General features: G+C 42.2%; 2 protein-coding genes across 6 annotated transcripts in view; one reads left to right on the top strand and one right to left on the bottom strand.

Annotated features, from left to right (window-relative positions):
- THOC7 (THO complex subunit 7) overlaps positions 1-18,498 on the top strand; it is a 331,341-nt gene that overhangs the window by 190,904 nt on the left and 121,939 nt on the right. The window lies entirely within an intron of this gene.
- The window catches only part of ATXN7 (ataxin 7), a 138,864-nt gene that overhangs the window by 21,151 nt on the left and 99,215 nt on the right, over positions 1-18,498 (bottom strand). For 4 of the 5 annotated variants that reach the window (XM_081801417.1, XM_081801426.1, XM_081801434.1 and 1 more), the window contains one exon: positions 1,238-1,490. In XM_081801417.1, coding sequence (XP_081657543.1) covers positions 1,238-1,490 — 253 coding nt within the window. Of the gene's footprint in view, positions 1-1,237; positions 1,491-12,980; positions 14,494-18,498 lie in introns of those variants that run through there. The other variant, XM_081801431.1, reaches the window with a different exon arrangement.

Below are 18,498 nucleotides of genomic sequence, written 5' to 3'. Positions count from 1 at the left end.
TTTGTAAACTTCGTTCAGTGAAGTCAGTGCTCCAGCAGCTGCTAAGTTGGCAAGTGACTTATGCACAGCACTGGCATTTTCTTTGGCTTTCAGACAGGTCCAGGAACGGAAGCCAAGCTTGCCGTACTTGTACTCCTGACAGATGAGCAGAGGCTGGGGGCTCAGCAACCAGGACAAACAGCACCGAACAGCTGTACCTGGAAGAGCCCGACAGCAGCAGAGGTGCTACAAGAAGCCATGGCCTCTCCCAGCTGGCAAGGTCCTCGAGCAGTAGCAGGTGTGAGACACTGCCCTGAGATTACCCAGGTTATCAGACCTTGGGACGGAGATGCAGGGCGTACCCTCCAAAAGGGAGGCAGGCCAGGGAAAAGCCACCCACCACCAGGGCCGAGGGCTGCCATGATAGGTTTCTGCGGAGCACTTGGGCTGCTCTCTCACATGACCACAAGGAGCCTGGCAGCCTCCAAACCCACTGTACAAACGTGCCAAAGCCTTGCCTGGCAGTGGGAACTTCTTCCAGTCTTCCCCTGTCACTACTGTGATGGGAACCCAAGACTGTGGGGGAGGAAGCATTGTTTCCCTATTGCTCTGCAGGCTCCAGAAAATCCTGGCACAGCATCTAGGAATCACCTCACCTTTTTATTCCCACTGTTATCAACGGCAGCAGCAGAAGCACCAGTGTCCATTCATTTACTGTCTCCTGTGGGCCAGACACTAGGCCAGGTGCTTGACGCTACCATGTTAATTCTACTCCTCCCAGGAACTCTGCACCGTGGCTGTTATTCTCACACTGAGAGAGAAACGGTGCCTCGCTCAAAGCCCTGCAGTTAGGAAGTGACAGAAGGGGCGTGTGAACCCAGGCCTGACGGGAGTGCTCCTTGGCTAACGCTCCTCGACCTTATTATGTTTCCTTCTCCTTATCTGCAAAATGGGGATAACAACAAGACCTGCTTCATAGGATTGTTGTGATAATCAAATGACAGGACACAAAGAGAGCCAAGTTTCCATAGCTGGCCCACAATAAAGTATCAGTATTATTAACCTTACTATTACTATTCTGTAAAGCCTCCCCAAATAGGATAGGGAGACAAAAAGAAACAACATCTATTTGCCTCCCCCCCCGCCCACCAGCAGCCTCTCTCCCCCATTATCCACAGCACTCTCAGATGCCACTGGGGTACACAGCTCCACTTGCAGCAGGGAAGCTTTGAGAACGCTCTTGGATGGCCATACTCACATTCTACCATGGGGGACTCTACTTTGCTGAATGGGATGCATTGGCCTGGTGTTCCCCCTGAGCTGGAATTTCTCTTTGGGTGATTTCAGCAACTTGGAACTTAATGAGGATGCGCTTAGGACACCTCCACCGGAAGAGCGGCTGCTTCCACTCCCGCTGCCTCCTTTGCTTTTGGACAGAGAAGGGAAGAAGGAAAATACTGAAGTGGGAGGAACGGCCGAAGAAGGCTTGCTGGACGAGCTATGTCTTCTTTCTGAAAAGGAAAACAGGAAGAAAAAAAAAAAAAAAAGACACGGTTTCAGGCAAGTCTCCAATGGAATCCTGGAAGAGTCCCCTGAAATCAACACATTTAGGTTCAAATATGCGTCACTAAGTGAAAATATATTTAACTCAGCAGCTTTCAGAAATGGCTTATCTAGGCCCCACAGACTTATTTAGGATTCTAGGAACTGGTCCTTCTGCTTCGGAAACATCTCAGCATAAAGCGGTTTATCATACATAGATAGCCATTAGGAAATTAAACAGCCATTCTAAACCTGAGAATATTTGGTTTTGCAGGCTAGAAATGAACCTCACTCCAACTTGCAGTTGGAGAGGCAAATTATTCATTCATCTGCAGAGCTGTACTAATTGACACTGCATGGATTTCTTTCTTCCTTGCTAGCATAGTATCTTTCCAATTTTCAGAATTGCAAAATGTTAAGAAACAAGTTGTACCTTTTTTTTTTTTTTTTGTCACTACCCACCAGCATATGACACCAAATAAGAATGTTTCTAGGGTTATCTTATCCTTCTTTAAGAATCTGTTCTGCAATTTTCCAGTGAATCACTTCCCTCCCTCCCTTCCTTTTTTTTTTTTTAATAATCTCACTCAACTACAGATGGCATAGCTCTGGTTCACACCACTAAGATGCCAAAGGCGCAAGACAAAAATACCACAAATAGCTACGCCTGTTTTTTAAACCAGGAAGTAATTCATGGTTAAATACAGACTACACAGGGTTTAACTGAAAATAAGTCTACCCACCGGAGAATCAGGTTTTCTTGGCATAAGGCAATCCATACTAAATAAATTGAGAGCTGTTGAAGAATGCTACTATCTGAGACAAGTAAATTATTTAGTAACTTTATCTACTTAAGTACCTTATGATGGTAGCTTAGTGAGTGTCCTCAATTAAACTTGCAATTTAAAATGACACATGGCTTAACTCTACCTTTTAAAATACATGGGATCCAATATTTACTTATCACAATACAGAAGCTATATGAATATTTTAAAAATTAAGCAAACTAGAATCAATGATTATAAGCATCACACAAATGGTTTGTTTCTAAAGGTCATTTATACCAGTCCTGAGGTTCTCTGGGAAGCTGAGATGACTTATTCCCAGGAGGCCATTAGTTCAATGACGCTTTATGCAGTACTTAAGAACCTATTTTACAGACAAAATTCCAGTTGCCCAACTGGACCACACAAGGGCCACAACCAAGTTAGGATGGCTAAACTGATAGTGATTTTTAAGTGCCTGTTGATTTTTTTTCCCCCCTCTAATGAAAGTTGTGTGTATGGGAGGGAAAATTAAAATAACTTAAGTTTAATAATTTTCCAAATTTGGCACCCGAGAGGTGTCATCCCCCCCCCCTTCTAATTTAGTTTCTCTCTCCTCTGTGATCCCCAAACACTGTTTGAAGATCCTTCCAAGCACCAGCACTTGTCAGCCAGAACTGTAAAAATCGGTTTCCAGTTCTGCCTCCTCCCTTGGATGGTGAAGCTTCCTGTCTGGGTCATCTCTGCCCCTCTGCGGCATGGCACAGAGCAGACCTTCAATTAACATTTGCAACTACTGGTACAGCTTTTCTTGTGAGGAGGAGGAGTGACTGTCAAATGGCCTTAGACCAATGGTTTTCAACCCTGGCCACACACTGGCGTAACATAATGGGCTTAAAAATACTGAGTCCCAGCCTCCGAGATTCTGATTTAACTGGTTTGGGATGTGGTCTGGGCATCCAGACTTTTATCAGCGCCCCTGTGTGATTCCACTGTGCAGTCAAGGTTGAGAGCCTTCCTCATACTAGGCTAATGCTCCAGAACCATTAGACATGGCTGAGTAAGTTAACATCTGTAGAGCACTGAGAACACGGCCTGGGCCATGGCTCTCTGTATCGGGGTCTAATAAGTAAAGCTCACTGCTACTACCTGTTCTCAACCAGCGCTTTCCAGACTTCCATCAACTGCAACTATTTTCATCATTCTTACCAAAGCCACATAAAATGCTCTTTTTTGCTCAACATTTTTATTTAAATGATCAACTCTACTGTTCCATCCTTCTCCTCAGCCAAGATTAACCGGTCTCTCTCAGGGGGGCATCACTGGTGTTTCAGACAGAACAATTCTTGTACAGGATTTCAGGATGATTAGAGGTCTTGCCCCCTATCCCTTAATCACCAGCAGTGTCTCTCTGCCAGGGACAACCTGAAACTACCTTCCAGTCCATTTTTACATCACCCAATGTGAAGCACAGTACCACCCTCAATTGAGAGCTATTTCTCCAAACAACAGTATCTACAAAATAGGTTTTGATAAGCTTGTTATATACATTTTCTGACATATGTTAAAATAAATATTAAAATATTCCTCCAAGTTCATCCACAGCAATCTTTTTTTTTTTTTTTTAAAGATTTTATTTATTTATTTGAGAGAGAGAGACACAGTAAGAGAGGGAACACAAGCAGGGGGAGTGGGAGAGGGAGAAGCAGGCTTCCCACTGAGCAGGGAGCCCAATGCGGGGCTCGATCCCAGGACCCTGGGATCATGACCTGAGCCGAAGGCAGACGCTTAACGACTGAGCCACCCAGGCGCCCCCATCCACAGCAATCTTGTACACTTCCGGTAGAAGTGTACTAAAGGGATAATACCATGTTTCTGCTAGGAAGAGGGAGAAAAACCCCAACTACAACTTTACTTTAACAAAGTACACTCTTTTTACTCTTCTCTGGGGATCAGAATTCTCAAGCAAGTGTCTTAGAGTAAATGTGATGCATTTTCTCTTGATCATCAAATGATGTAAATAAAATTCTCAATCTAATTCAATACAGTTTTGGTTGTAATGCTTGTTTTGAGAAAGTAAATTTATTTTAAAGTCACTGATACACTAAGGAACGAATTGAGCATAATGAAATATTGCACTTGCTTTTGCAAGATTTCATCTGCAAAGAGCACTACGTCAATGCAGAAAATTACACCTGGCTAAACCGAGCCACGTGGGCGCACACAAAACACACCCCTCCCCCCAAACACCCACCATCCACCCCAGGCCACCATGGATGTGAGGAGCCGTGCCCATGCACGACCGGTGCTACAACTTTCCCTCAATCTCAGATAACCTCTGTCCACTACTTCACAAGGGCTCATAAGCCGCAGCCCTTCCAACACCTACTTCCGGAAGCAAATGTCAGGTCGTTTTCTTCTATTTACCTACTCTTAACCATTTAATCCATGTAAAACTGTGCTACCATTTTTGTTAGGTTCCTATCTTTTTTGTATCACTAATAAAGTTTTGAGTGTTGTGCCCATAATCCCATTTTCCCAATGAGTCTCATGTAGATTGTATTACACGATTTTGCACAACACAGTAATTTCTTAGGAATGCATGCTGTGTGACAGCAGAACTGACTGTAACTTCAAGCTTGTCCTTTTAATTCTCTACTCCCATCATAGTCCATTGCTGCCATTTTCTTCAGCTAACACTTCTTTTCTAGTCTATTAACTCTTGATATGGGATTTTGCACTAGAAAAATCAAGCATCAAAGCTTCCTAACATTAGAAGTCAGCTGATATATCAATAACATTTCAAAAAAATTGTATTTTCTACTTCAATAATAAAAGCTATTTAGAAACTAAGAACGGCAATCTATCATGTGAATTTCTTTCATTCACTAAAACTTGAAAGAGACTCGTGTGATGTGTGTGTGAGTACGTGTGTAACAGATTCTGGCTGAAAAGTGCCAGCTCAAATCCTTGTCATGCTGCTGAATTAAGCTGTTCCTTCACCTCATGGTCTGGTAACATATTCTCTGGAAAGGGCGGTATCTGGCTTACCCTCTGCGAGAAAGCAAAGAGGAAAAAACAAATTTAATTACAGCTGAGTTGGACTCTCCTCATCCTTTCTCTGTGGGCCTTTATTTTTCATAAGATTTTAAACTGGGCTTCCAGCTTAAAAAAAAAAAAAGTGTTCTTAGATCAAAAGAGAAATGGGCAAGTTATGGGTAGGGTTAGGGACCTTATATTAAGTGGGCAAACTGGTGGCCAGATGCTAAGCTTAACTGCAGTGTGGTTTGGTAAGGAGTCCAAGTTGAGTTTTCAAAGCACTCCTCTCTCCAGGGTCTGGCACCAGCTCAGAGAAAGCACACTCTGTTGTCCCTGAATGAGGAAGGCACTTTGAATGGCTCCAACAAGAGGGAGAGATAATCAGGCAGACCAACAGATAGACAAATATAGATACAGGGAAACACAGAGCAGAGACCCAGACCAACCGACAGGCATGGGTGAGTGGAGGCCAGGGGCAGGGGGAGAAGCGGCGGCAGTGGTATTGGGGGTTTGGGCTAAACAGGGCAGACAGACAGATGTGGAGAAAGAGGTACAGGTAAAGAGGGAGGGGGGAAGGAGAGAGAAAGAGACCATGTGCCAGCATACAAGAGATAGATGCATTGGGCTTTTTCCCCTTGTGGCTTGAACGTGTGCTACCACTGAAGGCAATGGTAGGATATTGGGAAGGCTAAGGTAGAGGACAGCTCTCTTTAAGTCTTCCAAAATGGAAAGCAACCAAGTATACTGAGCTTGCAATCTGGGATTCATGCAGAGGTTTAAAAATATATGTATGTACGTGTTGACACCCAGGTACAAACCAAATAGAAGTTCAAAGCAAATCATTAGATATTTTTAAGTCATAAATAAATACTGTTTTGAAAATAACTAAAAATAATTTATATGCACAAGTGTCAAAGTTAGGACACAAACCTAAAAGGCTGTCAAAGCAAATCGTAACTTCAAACCATTCATGCTGGAAAAAAAAAAAGTCTACAAGGATGTATGTCAAATTTTAAGCAGTTTTCCCTGGGATTAGTGTCTATTTTTTGAAAAATTTTGTATATTGTTTTATTTTTCTACAATAACTATGGTTTACTTGATTATACTTTAAAAAAACAGGGGCATTTCCTATGGTGCGCTAGCCTCAGTCTCACACATGCCAGACTACAGCAAGGCATGTTACCGTTTATGAGCAAGGAGTCAATTGGTCCCATTCTCAGTGGTCATCACGTAAGAGCAGGCAACAGCACCTAAGAGCTACTAGGACCACTTCACAAACTTATTTTTGCTCAGGGCTCTTTTATTAATGTTTTATAACTCAAACAACTGACTGATTAGAAGTCTCACCTTCAGCAACATCAACAACAGTAGCCACTGTTTACTGGGCAGAAACCACGTGTCAGGCACCATGCTGTGTAATTTACAGAGGTTATCTCATTCAGTCCTGACCATCTTTGTACAAAGCAGATACTGTTATGATCCCCACTTCCAGATAAGGAAGCCAAGGCTTTAAAGGACTCATGATAGTTGCCCAACATCACCCAACTAGTTAAGAGGCATAGTTGGGATACAATCCCAGGCAGGTTGACTCTAGCACCCAGGCTGGACCACACTATAATCCACCTGCTCTTATGTGGTGTTATTAGCAAGCCATAATATGTGGTCCAAAGGCAGGCAGAAGAGAGGGGTGACGGTGAGGGTTGGGACATAAAACAGTAGAAAACCCATCTTCCCAGGTGCTCAGCAAGAAGAGGCTAACTGCCAGAACAAAAGGCTGCAGAGGCTAAACACACAAGGTCGAGACACAATTTTAGTGAACTCAGGATAAGGATCCAGAATCCGTTTAAGGGAAACCCAGGTTCTTGTGGATTTCATCTTTCCATTTTGCAAGTTGCTATCCTAAAGATTAGCTATGCATGTCAGCCAGTGTAGCTTTATTCTTTTTTGCTCAGGAGAGTTTTAAGCCATCAGAGATGGTTTGAAGAGTAAATTTTGATAGAAAGTATCAGGCAGGGCGGTCTTTCTGGCTAAAAAGAAACATTTTACCAAGTTCCCAGATGAGCCTGTTTTACTAAGAACCATCAGGAGGGGCAGCAAATACCTGTTCTATAGGATTAGGCTGCCCCCCCCCCCCCTCTCTGGACCAATACAATGCATGCTTCTTGTCACTCTCTGGTCTCTGGTAGGTCATGGTCGCCTTTCCAGCAGGGGCTCAGGGCTGTCAGGCACAGTCTTGATATGGGCTAAGTAACTAACCAGCCTGAATAGAATCCAAATAAAAATAAAGAATCCTTTTTTTATAGATTCCCTGAAAGGGCAAGAACTTTGGAATCAAGAGACAGATGGGTTCAAAGCCTTGCTCTGCCACTTACCAGATGGGTATCGCTGGACAGTAACCTGATTCCACCCACCTTGGCAGCCTCTTCATCTGTCATGCCTACCCTGCAGGGCTATTGGGGATTAAACGATGGAGAGTTGTAGACCCCACAGTGCAGGGACAATTATGGACCAGGCACCGGGAACTCAGCAGGCACCAAGACAAACGCCCCCGTTAATTCAGCTAATGCCAGTTACAGACTTCTGTGAGAAAGGTGTGCTGCTTATCGAAGGAGGCAGAAATCACTTACTAATAAACCTAATCCACTTTATCTTCTCCGGTGGGGGACAGGTGTAGGCTGCATATCTAGTGCATATGTCAGTCCAGGAAGAGACTAAGCTCTTCTCCTAAAAGCTCAGAGGAACAACTTTTAAAATTCATTTAAAAATGAGTAAATTTACACCAACCAAAAAGAACGCTCATTCAAGCTATTTTATCAATAAAAAGTTGGCTCATTTTTCTGACAGAAATGAGTCACTCAGGAAGAACTGCAGGTGAATGGAATGGAATAAAGTGAAGATCAAGTCTCAAATTCAGCTTTATAGATCCAAAGGTGGAAATTTTAGGCCAATTATTGAGGAAATGATTCCTAAAACTCACAAATTTTTCTCTAAATGAAACCGACACTTTTGGATAGATTTGGTCAGATAAGGTCACAAAGAGTGTGTATTCTGTACAGAAAGGCCTTATGAAAAATACCAATCCACACACTTCAAGGAATGTATGATTTCATGAGGTCTCTGACAGCCCCATCCCACTAATACTCTACAACTGCTCCCTTTGAAAGCAAGGATTTTTTAATAATCAAGGTTGTAGGGGCGCCTGGGTGGTTCAGTCGGTTAAACGTCTGCCTTCGGCTCAGGTCATGATCCCAGGGTCCTGGGATCGAGCCCCGCATCAGGCTCCCTGCCCAGCGGGGAGCCTGCTTCTCCCTCTCTCTCTGCCTGATGCTCTGTCTACTTGTGTTCTCTCTCTCTGTCAAATAAATAAATAAAATCTTAAAAAAAAAAAATCAATGTAACATGGCTATAAAATGTTAAATGCACACGTATGGATCGTTTGGCCAGGCATAGCAAGTAATAACTGCATGTAACAAAAGGCTCAGTTTGGAAACTTAGGATCATTCATTAAGCAGGCCCTTCACAAAACTTATTAAATTGTTTATTTTAACATCCAGGTTGAAAAATAACGCTAATGTGCTTATTATCCAGCTCCCAATTAACCCAAACTATCATACTTCACTTTCAAGCTGCCAAACACGACTCGTGGAGGTGTCAATTGGCATCAGCCGTCTTTCTAAGAATGACCCTTAAAAAAACATCCAAGATCAAGGAGCTATAAATCAAGACTACATAAACATTTTTCAACTCTCAGAGCATCTTCCTTGCACATCTCCTTTGCTCCACATCAGGGTTTTCCCTAGACTTTTGACATTCAAAGCTGAATCCCATTCCGGATCTTGCGTCATTTCTATACATTATCTAGATTATTATCTTCTTACTATACTTTTCAAAATTCAGCAGCTGACTAGGCATATGTAATTTAGCATTCTCCTAAGCATTATCGGTGAAACTATGACTTTGTGTTTGACACAGTAGTTATCTATTTTGTTCCTAATAACTATTAAAAAAAAAAAACATGGCATCCTATCTAAATTCACAGTGTGGACATGAAATCACTGCATGTGAACATGAAGCATTTAATGATGTCTTCTCACTACTTTCACAGTCAACTTTTCCCTGTAAGTTTTCTTCTTCTTGTCTAAAGGCACGCTCATGTGTCTGACCAGCAAACACGGTCTTACCCCACTTTCTGTCCTTGCATATTCTCTTTAATTCTCAATCTGCTTTTTCTTTGATCCAGCTTCTTTAGGATCCCCAGACACTCGATTAGACTACTCCAGAGAGAGCCTAGTGTAGTCCACAGCTAAAAAAAACAGCCAATCCATAAGACTATCCCTGGAATATTCAAACCTCAGGTTGGGGAATCCAGAGCTGACCTCTGACAGGCAGTGCCTCAAAGGACAATTAGCCAAAACTGGAGCTGGGAGGCAGCCTCAGAAAAGCATGCTTAGGTGGGTTACAAACGGCACTGAAAAACAGGGAGGAAGAAAAAGTCTTTACCACAAAGCACTCAGCATCATTTCCACTAGAGAGATTTAATTGAAAAGGATGATTTCAACACTGGCTGCCCTAACAAATTAGTCTCCAACTGCGACTTCTGCCAAATGCATTTCTCCTCCCCCTAATGCAGAGGTGCTTTTAAATTAAAACAAGGGGAAAGTGCAGAAAAGAGAGTCATTTACAGCACTTGGGCCACTTGAAACAACTTTTCACCAAAGGTATATCATCAAATTATCAAGCTCTTCAAGTCAGTGCTTTATGACGAAAATAAAAGCCCCACTAAAGTATGCCGGGTCTCTTGGCATTTCCCCGTCTCTGGGCAGGGTGCGCACTTGCAGCATCCCCATTCACACTAGCTGCATGAAAGAGAACAGATCACAAAGGGCAGATTACAAGGGAGAACGACTCCGACTCCAGTGGGGGAAGGGACAGGCGTGAATGGATTGTAAATAATGTTGCTAAGAAGGGAGCAGAAATATGGCAACTTCAAATAATCCTCTTGCCAGGAATTCCTCCCATGGGGAGGGACTGTTCTTTCTGTACTCTGCTTTCAAGTGTGTGAGAAATATGAAAAACCTAACTGACTGACTAGGGGTACTCCTCCCCTGCCATCTTAACTTGTAGCTCTCTGCAAACACTGTTACAATGACTTTTTTAAAAAGTCAAGTACTTTGTTAGAGGAGATGAAATGAAAGAGAAAAAGAGGAGGCACTGAATGGTTATCACAGGAGATCACCTTGGCTGTGAGTATAACATCATTTCTTCATAATCCCTGTCATAAGACAGCTTGTTTTAAGGGACAGTGAATGGTCTGAATGACCAGTTCATTTCCCGATGGGGGCCCTTCCTATGCTTCTGCGACTGTGTTCAAGGTGTTCTCATGATCTCAAACAGGCATGCACAGATGTTTTTAGTGAAAGTACCTTTGGGGAAAAGGCTGCTGCTGCCTTGAGCAAAATACAGCCACCAAACTCTAGTTCTGCTGCCACCGTTTCTGACTACAGGCTGGCTTGCCACAAATGACATGCTGGCTGACACTTCTACGCTGCTAACAGTCCTAAGGACCTCGCTCTGCCGTCCTCAGGAAGCACAGTGTTACCCAAAGGATGCTGGCAGAGTACAGCAAGCCATCACCCTGCCTGAAACAAACATGATCTCACCGAGTGATGCACAGCATTTCCCCCAGATTCGCTCCCCTCCCCCTCCCCCTCCCCCTCCCCCAGTTATCAATGCCTTGAAAAATCTGCATTCCTCAGGTATCAACATGTGAGAAGAAAAAAGAGCCAAAACCAAAAATCGACCCGTCTCCAGCTACTTCTGGTTTAATCCTTCACTGGTTAGGGAACGAAGCATCCCACAGTTCGGTGACTTATCATTCCAAGTTTAGTGTTCCAATTTGTTATATACCAAGTGCAGTTCAATCATCAACATACTCAGTCCTTACCCAAGCTTCTCTGTAATCACATTTTGGGCCTATGTCCCAAATGAAAGATACAAGGCTATCATCAAAATGCAAAAAGGGAATTTAAAAAAAAAAAAACAAAGTATGCCTTTCCCACTCCAATCCAAATTTTACACACACACACACCCGTGCGCACGTGCGTGTAGGAAGAGACTGAATTAAAGGAACCTGGTAAAATTTAGAGTTCTCTTTTTCATTGTTTTTGTTTTGTTTTTTTAAAATGAAAACTGCTATGCACGAATCCCCACAGGGAACACTGTCTTCCCAGGCCAAAAAGGAGTAGCAAGTCCAAGGTGCAATGGAATGACAGCACCATCTGCCACCAAGAGCTACACTGAGTCTAAGTCACATCCTTATTGCTATTCCCCACTAATTTTGTATCCTTTTAATTTCACTTTATTCTGAATGGGGGAGGGAAGCAAACAGTGAACACGGGAATGACAAAAACCTCGAACTCAGAACACAGCCCCAAAAGCCTTCATTAAGCACTCTGTTAATAGGAATGGGTGATTCATTACTTAACAATGCCAATGTGTTCAATGAATCTGTAGCACACATTTTTTTTTTTTTTTTTTTTAAGAGAAATAGTATCTGCCCCACCTTCAGGCTGGAGCTATCACCTAATGAACATCAAAAGCAATGTTCAAAAATGAAACCACAAACAGCAAAACTAAAACTGCCTGACGAGAGAGAGTTTAAAAAAATAAATAAATTTTAGGGAATTAATAGCAATTTGATTAAAGGTTTAAAATCTGTCTATATTTACAGCCCTTCAAACTGGTAGCTAAATTTCAACCTCAATTAAAATCATCCGGTCAAGCTCATTACTGCAGAAGCCATGAAATGTGACTCCAGGGACAAGTCAAGAACGCCACTGTCACCTCACGCCCTGCTCACCCACAGAAGCAGGAGACAGGGCAACTTTGGGAACAGACTCCCAACACAGCCAAACACAACCAACTGAGCTGCACTGGCTACCCTTGATAACATAACCGAAAAAAATCATTCTTTCTGGCAGTCAGTATGTAATTAAATTTTTATACACTCACTTTAAGTTACTGAATGACTTTCCAGGGCTACTGTTTGTATTTTGAAGTTGTTTCTCCTCTTGACACAGTGTTCTGCTTGAAACTTTGCTGTGGATTTGAAGTATCTGACAAAACAGCTTTCAAACACATTCTACAGGAAACACTATGAACTGCCTGTCACAAAACCTCACTTACCACAAGTGAGATAAAAAACAAACAGTTAAAGCGTGTCACAGCGTTCCTCCATTTTTAGAGAGCGGCGTAACTAATGCTTTCCCTGTTTTGAGATACGGGAACTGTTTGGTGCAAACCTCAGCATTTTGTTGGAGTTAATAACAAACTAGACTCCTGTCTGCGTTTGAACTTTGTCCAGACCACTCAAATGACATTTCAGAATGGCTCCTGTGAACGGCTTGCGGCAGCTAATCCCCCTTGTTGCGATTACCCACTCTGATCCACTAGCTCTGCAGAGCTCACTCCCTCCACGACTTGAGCACCGTACAGCTCAGGGCTTGCTGGCAGAGAAGGCCAAACGCCAGGAGGAAAGAGGCCTGCACGAGCTCTTCCATGTAACGAGAGCAAAGACCTAACCCACCTCCCGCAAGCTCATCCACAACTGGGCCCCGAGCCAAGCCCAGCCTCTGGAAACTGCCTCGGAAAACTTACCCAGTGCAGCTTTCAGCCCTCGTGCGGAGGAAGGGCTGTTCTGGAGAGGCTTCTTGTCACCTTCCATTCACATAATCTGGTTGTGCTTCACTGCACACTTGCTACTGCAAGCTTGCATCATGACTTGGGTCTGCCCACCAACTCCAAATATGCTCCATGTTTGGTCTTATGTAACATTTGCTACTACTGTAAAAAGCACTTGAATTACAAAGGTCCTGGCAGATCAACAGAAAACAAGGGGTGGAGTCTAATTTCATCTAATATGGTCATACAAGGCGTCCTGGCTGGTGTAAATTAATCCTTCTACTTGGGAGGCAACTTGCCAAAACTGGGGAAGATGGAACTTATGAATTTAACCTGCTAAACTGTGAATTTACTCACACCCCGATTTTTCTGAATACCTTGAAATGGATGCTGCTGCATCCAGGTATATTAGAAAACTTACATGATTCATTACACAGCCTACATTTTAAGCCTCCATAGACCTAGAAGTTTTAAAGTTAATTCATTTCTATAAAAATCAGCAGCCTCTCTCAACATTTTATGTCCCCATGATCTATACTTAAAAATAATTAAAATTTGTCATACTGAAGCTTACTTTTCCTTCCTAAATCCAGTAACAAAAATCTTAACCAATTTTCTGTGCATTTTTGTAAAATGCATCTAATGTCAGAAGAATATATACCTGATCGTCCAGTTTGGTGTTCAATCATTACATGACTGACTAAAGCTGGGACCTTTTATACTTTTAATCCAAAAACTTCTCTCACTGATGGCTCTTTATAAAGTGTCTTCCTGGTCTGTTTCCCTATCTCAGCCCTATCATACTCCCCACAAAGCTACCCCCCACCCCCCATTCTCAATCCCCAAATCTTACGGTCAAATAGACATGGAAAAAAATGGCCAACTGATCTGAGTTTTATGATGATAAAGGCTGCACACATAAATAGACTCAGATGCCTGATAGTTCAGAATGAACACTTTTAAATGTCAAAAGGAGGGGGGAAATTCCTCTACAGAATCCCATCACCCCATAGAGAATATTTGGCTAGAAGTCATGAATTACATGTGTGGAAAAGATTTGGCTTGGAAGGGGTGGGAAAGAGTCATGAGTCGTAGGAAATGGTTTCTACTAGACCAGACACAAATTCTAAATTTACTCTAAAACAAAAGAATAGTAGCCACACTGCTTTAATTTCATGGCAATCATTCAGATCCCACCCAAGGCATCAATATTAAGATCCAGAGGGTTTTCTGAAACCTACTTCTTTTCCCCCCAGACTTCTTACAGTCACATTCAAACAATGCAAAACTATGGTCATCCCTAGAAGATCCCAGAACACCAGGTAAGGGGCATCAGCAGGTCTCAGAAGCCCAGGATGAGAAAAATCTTCCAAAAGTTTAGCAAAAATAAGAAGTTAGGTTACTTCACCAAAGGTCTTCTTAAGCTAGAAGAAAAAATTCCACTGCTATCCTACCTGATTGCAACAGGTCTTAGCATTGTTCACTGCACCCACCCACCCTCCCCAAGGGGCAGCTGAGGAGTCTCCTTGATGTCATCGGCCACAGGACAAAACTGAGATAAGACACCCTTTCTCAGACTAAGCCTCAGTTCCACATCACTGCACCTGTCAGGCCAGATCCCAGAGTCCTTGCTGTTCTCCCAGCACTAATGCTTGACTTGACTTTCTAATGTTCCCTTTTGTAGATGGCAGTAGGGCAAAGGGGGAAAAAATCCTTACAAACCGCAGTCAATCCATGAGTTCTGAGAACCAAATCTTATCTCTAATTCTGATGAAAACTAGGGTGGATTTCAGCAAACATTCTTAATTGCTACAAATACACATCTATATTTAATTTCACAAACAGCTGACCCTTAAACAATGTGGGGGTTAGGGGAACTGACCCCCTACACCCCACAGTGGAAAAATCTGTCTACCTTTTGACTCCCCAAAAACTTAACTACGAAAAGCATCCTACTGATGAGAAGCATTACCGTTAACATAAAGCTAATTAACACATATTTTCTATGTCATACATATTACATACTGTAGTCTTAAAATGAGCAGGGAAAAGAAAATGTTATTAAGAAACTTATAAGGAAAAGAAAATACATTTACAGTACTGTACTGTATTTACTGAAAAAGCTCTGCGGATAAATGGATAAAATCTGCACAGCTCAAATCCATGTTTTTCAAGGGTCAATTGCATGAACAAGAGAGAAGCAATTCAAACTTATTTTTAAGATCTATAACCAAAAAGGGATGAATGACAGTGTAAGTCAGGAAAATATAATTTTGTACAATAAGAATATATACAAATACAAAAAAAATGGGCATAAAGCTTTAAATTTTTAAACACACACATTCTCCTCCCTGAATGCCCCGAGTAAAATGTTTAAGCAAATACTTAAATACCACTTTGTTCTGCTCAGACAGCATTCTTACTGTTTTCTACAAACCAGCTCCAGATATCCTATCCAAATGAAGTTTATTTTGATACTAAGTTTCCCAATGATGGCTCATATTTAAGTGTCTAGGTCTGGGGACATGGTCACATTTCATTTTTCCTATGAAAAAAAAATTCAAAGACTACAGACTAAAAAAAGACTGCAGACTAAAATACCATTTTAATAGAATAACATCCATGCCTTACAGACCAAAAATTGCAGGTATCGGCTGTGTTGTGGATGGTGTGCATTCATCAGTTTTATTCTGGTGCACAAAGGGAGTCCTGAGCTGACAAAAATTCTTCGGTGAATGGGCCTGCTCCCAGCAAAGGAGCATACCAGCAGCCGCCAGGAAGGGCAGCGCCTCCAGGGCCTGGGCTGAGGGGTCAACCAGCCTGCTGCAGTCTCATCACTTCCAGTCGTGCGGCCTAGTCCAGGCCAAGAACCTTCTGTCCCTCAGGGTCTGTGTCCTCTCCTGGGAAGTGCTAAGACCGCCTCCTCCCACTGGGTTGCGGCGAGGAGTAAGGAGGTCATGCACATAATGCGGAGCCTGGCACCTCTTCAGTGCCCCATACAGGTTAACTCTTATGAGTGGAATCAAGGAGAAGTTAGATGGTGGGCATCATTTCAAAGAAAGGGGGAAGGGGACAAAGAGGTGCCTACTGCCGAAATTAGTGACGTCCCCAGCAAATCTTGGGATTTCCTAAATCAAATCCCGGAGAGGCCGGCCGGTGTCATTCGGCGTTCAGCAGGGCCCCCAACACGTTGCCGGCCGCGGGGGTGGGGAAGGCTGTGCTATGTCACTGGTGGTAGTCAGTGCTCTGGTTCACAGGAGCGCAAGTCTCCGCTGACTCCACTTGAGTGTCTCAGCAGGCCAGGCAAGTTATAATTGGCCTTAATTGGCACTTACAGGAGCTTTAACATTCCTCACCTGCTGCCAAGGAACACTTAAAGGGGGAGAAAGTATTTTCAAACTTGGAAATACCAAACGATTCATTCAGCTGTGGGCCTGGAAGCCTGCTATCCAGAATCAGATTAGCTTCACCAAAGAATGTTGCTATGCTGTTACCCAGCGCTCATTAGGTACTTGCGCCGGATTAGGAGAGGTGGGAGATGAAGTAGAAATGGGGATAATTCACGTTGGGGGCTAATCATGAAGCAGCCTTCTTCGGGCTGGCATCATCTGATCTTTTGGTGGATGGCTCTTCAGGGCTCGGCCACACTTCATGTGTGTATCCCCTTTCAACAGTTCTAGATGTTCAAAGGCAGGCCAATAAAGTAAGTATAACCTCATGGCCTGATTTACAGAGGCTTTGTGTTAACCACAGTCTGACCTCAGTCCAGTCATTATTTGATACACAAAGTGAACACTGTTAAAAGGTGACCAATCACACCAAATGCAAGGGGGATAATGAGAAATAAAACTGACAACAGATTAAAATCATCGGTCCTGCAATTAAGTTCACCCAAAACTGTTATCTTCTAGGAGCCTATACATTTTGCAGAGAGGAATCCCAGCCTAGCAGACCTAGATTTCTCTCCTAAGGTAAATTCCAAGCAGGATGAATAGAAATTTCCCACAGATGCCAGGAAAATTGCCTATGATTGCTTAAATGAATATTTTTTTTAAATCATTGCTCATTTTGAAAGATCTCTTTGCCTCATATCATTCCATATTACTCAAATTCAGAAGATACGTGCTAACACTGGTAAAAAAAGTTTGTGCTTGTTTCAGAGACTTGGTTCAAAGTCAAATTACAATCAATCGTGTGTGTGTGTGTGTGTGTGTGTATAAAACACTTTAAGATGCTTTAGCAAAAGAAACTGAATTTTAGAAAGATAAATAAAACACCTACTCCTGATGGTGATACTTTCATACATGCCTAGTAGATATAAAGTATTACAGCCTTTGTGGAAAACAATCTAGTAGCAGCTATTAACAATGCCTATCAATATCCTTTCTGACCCAGGATTCCCTTCCTGAGACTCTAATCCCACAGAAACAAAGCCACCAGTAGTTAAGGACGTTTGTAGCAGGAGGGCTACTGTAGCTTTGTTCATGAAGGCAAAAAGCAGGAAATAAATGTGATGTCCACAGACAAGAGGACTTCGAGGAGAAAGCTACTGCCCAGCCACACCTTAGAATAGTAAGCAACCATTAAAAAGGGGGGATTAGCGTTATCCTGGCCTGTGAATGAATTCCCATGTGGTACTGCTGAGTAGAAAAGAAGCAGAAGTGTGCGTAATAGAATCCATTTTTCATAAAACTATGATCAAAAGTCCCTACTAATAAAACATAGGATTATATGTGTTCATATAGATTTATTAGTATGAGAAAAAATACAGAAGTATGTAAACTAAGTTATGTACTACACTGTATCAAGTTACATAGATGGTGTACAGAAAGAGAAGACTTAACAGTTGGAGACAGCGAGTAGGGAGAAAGAGCCAATGAAATAAGAAAAAAGGAGGCTGAAGTGAAACAGTGTATTTGAGATTGTGTATATATATAAAAATATATGATGTTTATATATTTAATATATTCATGCATCATTCAAAAAATCCATAAAGAAACTAATTTAACAAATTTTTGTTCTTAAAAAATGCAATGTGAAAGGAGCTGAAGAAAAATTTAGACAGCATTACATTCTGGTATTACATCAAACAAGCATATCCTGATTAGGGCTCCCATTTCATTTGTTTGGCTAGGCAGACTGAGATTCAAGTAGCACAACTGAACACACTAAGAATCACACAGAAAAAAGGCCTATTAGCCACTCTGGCGAAACAATATTTTAACATTCTAAAGCTCACTACAAATCTTCAGTATTAGAAATTCTAACAATCTTTTGAAAATATCAAGCATAAGAAGCAATAAACAAATTTCACTCCAGAGTTTATTTTTGACTCTAGGAGACTATAGATCAGGAACTCTTAACATGTGTGATTAGGGGCTTACTGCTTGTATCTTAACTTTTAAAACTGAGATAATTACCTTCCCTGATCTGTCTCTCTCTTTTTTTTTAAGCTTTCAAATACACAAGAGGAAAAGGTATAAAATTTCTTTGA

This window comes from Leptonychotes weddellii, chromosome 1, assembly GCF_054177405.1.
Source record: "Leptonychotes weddellii isolate Sample4059 chromosome 1, ASM5417740v2, whole genome shotgun sequence".
Taxonomy (NCBI): Eukaryota; Metazoa; Chordata; class Mammalia; order Carnivora; family Phocidae; genus Leptonychotes; species Leptonychotes weddellii.
The sequence above is the reverse complement of the archived record's forward strand: the minus strand, read 5'-3'. Positions and strand labels throughout refer to the sequence as shown.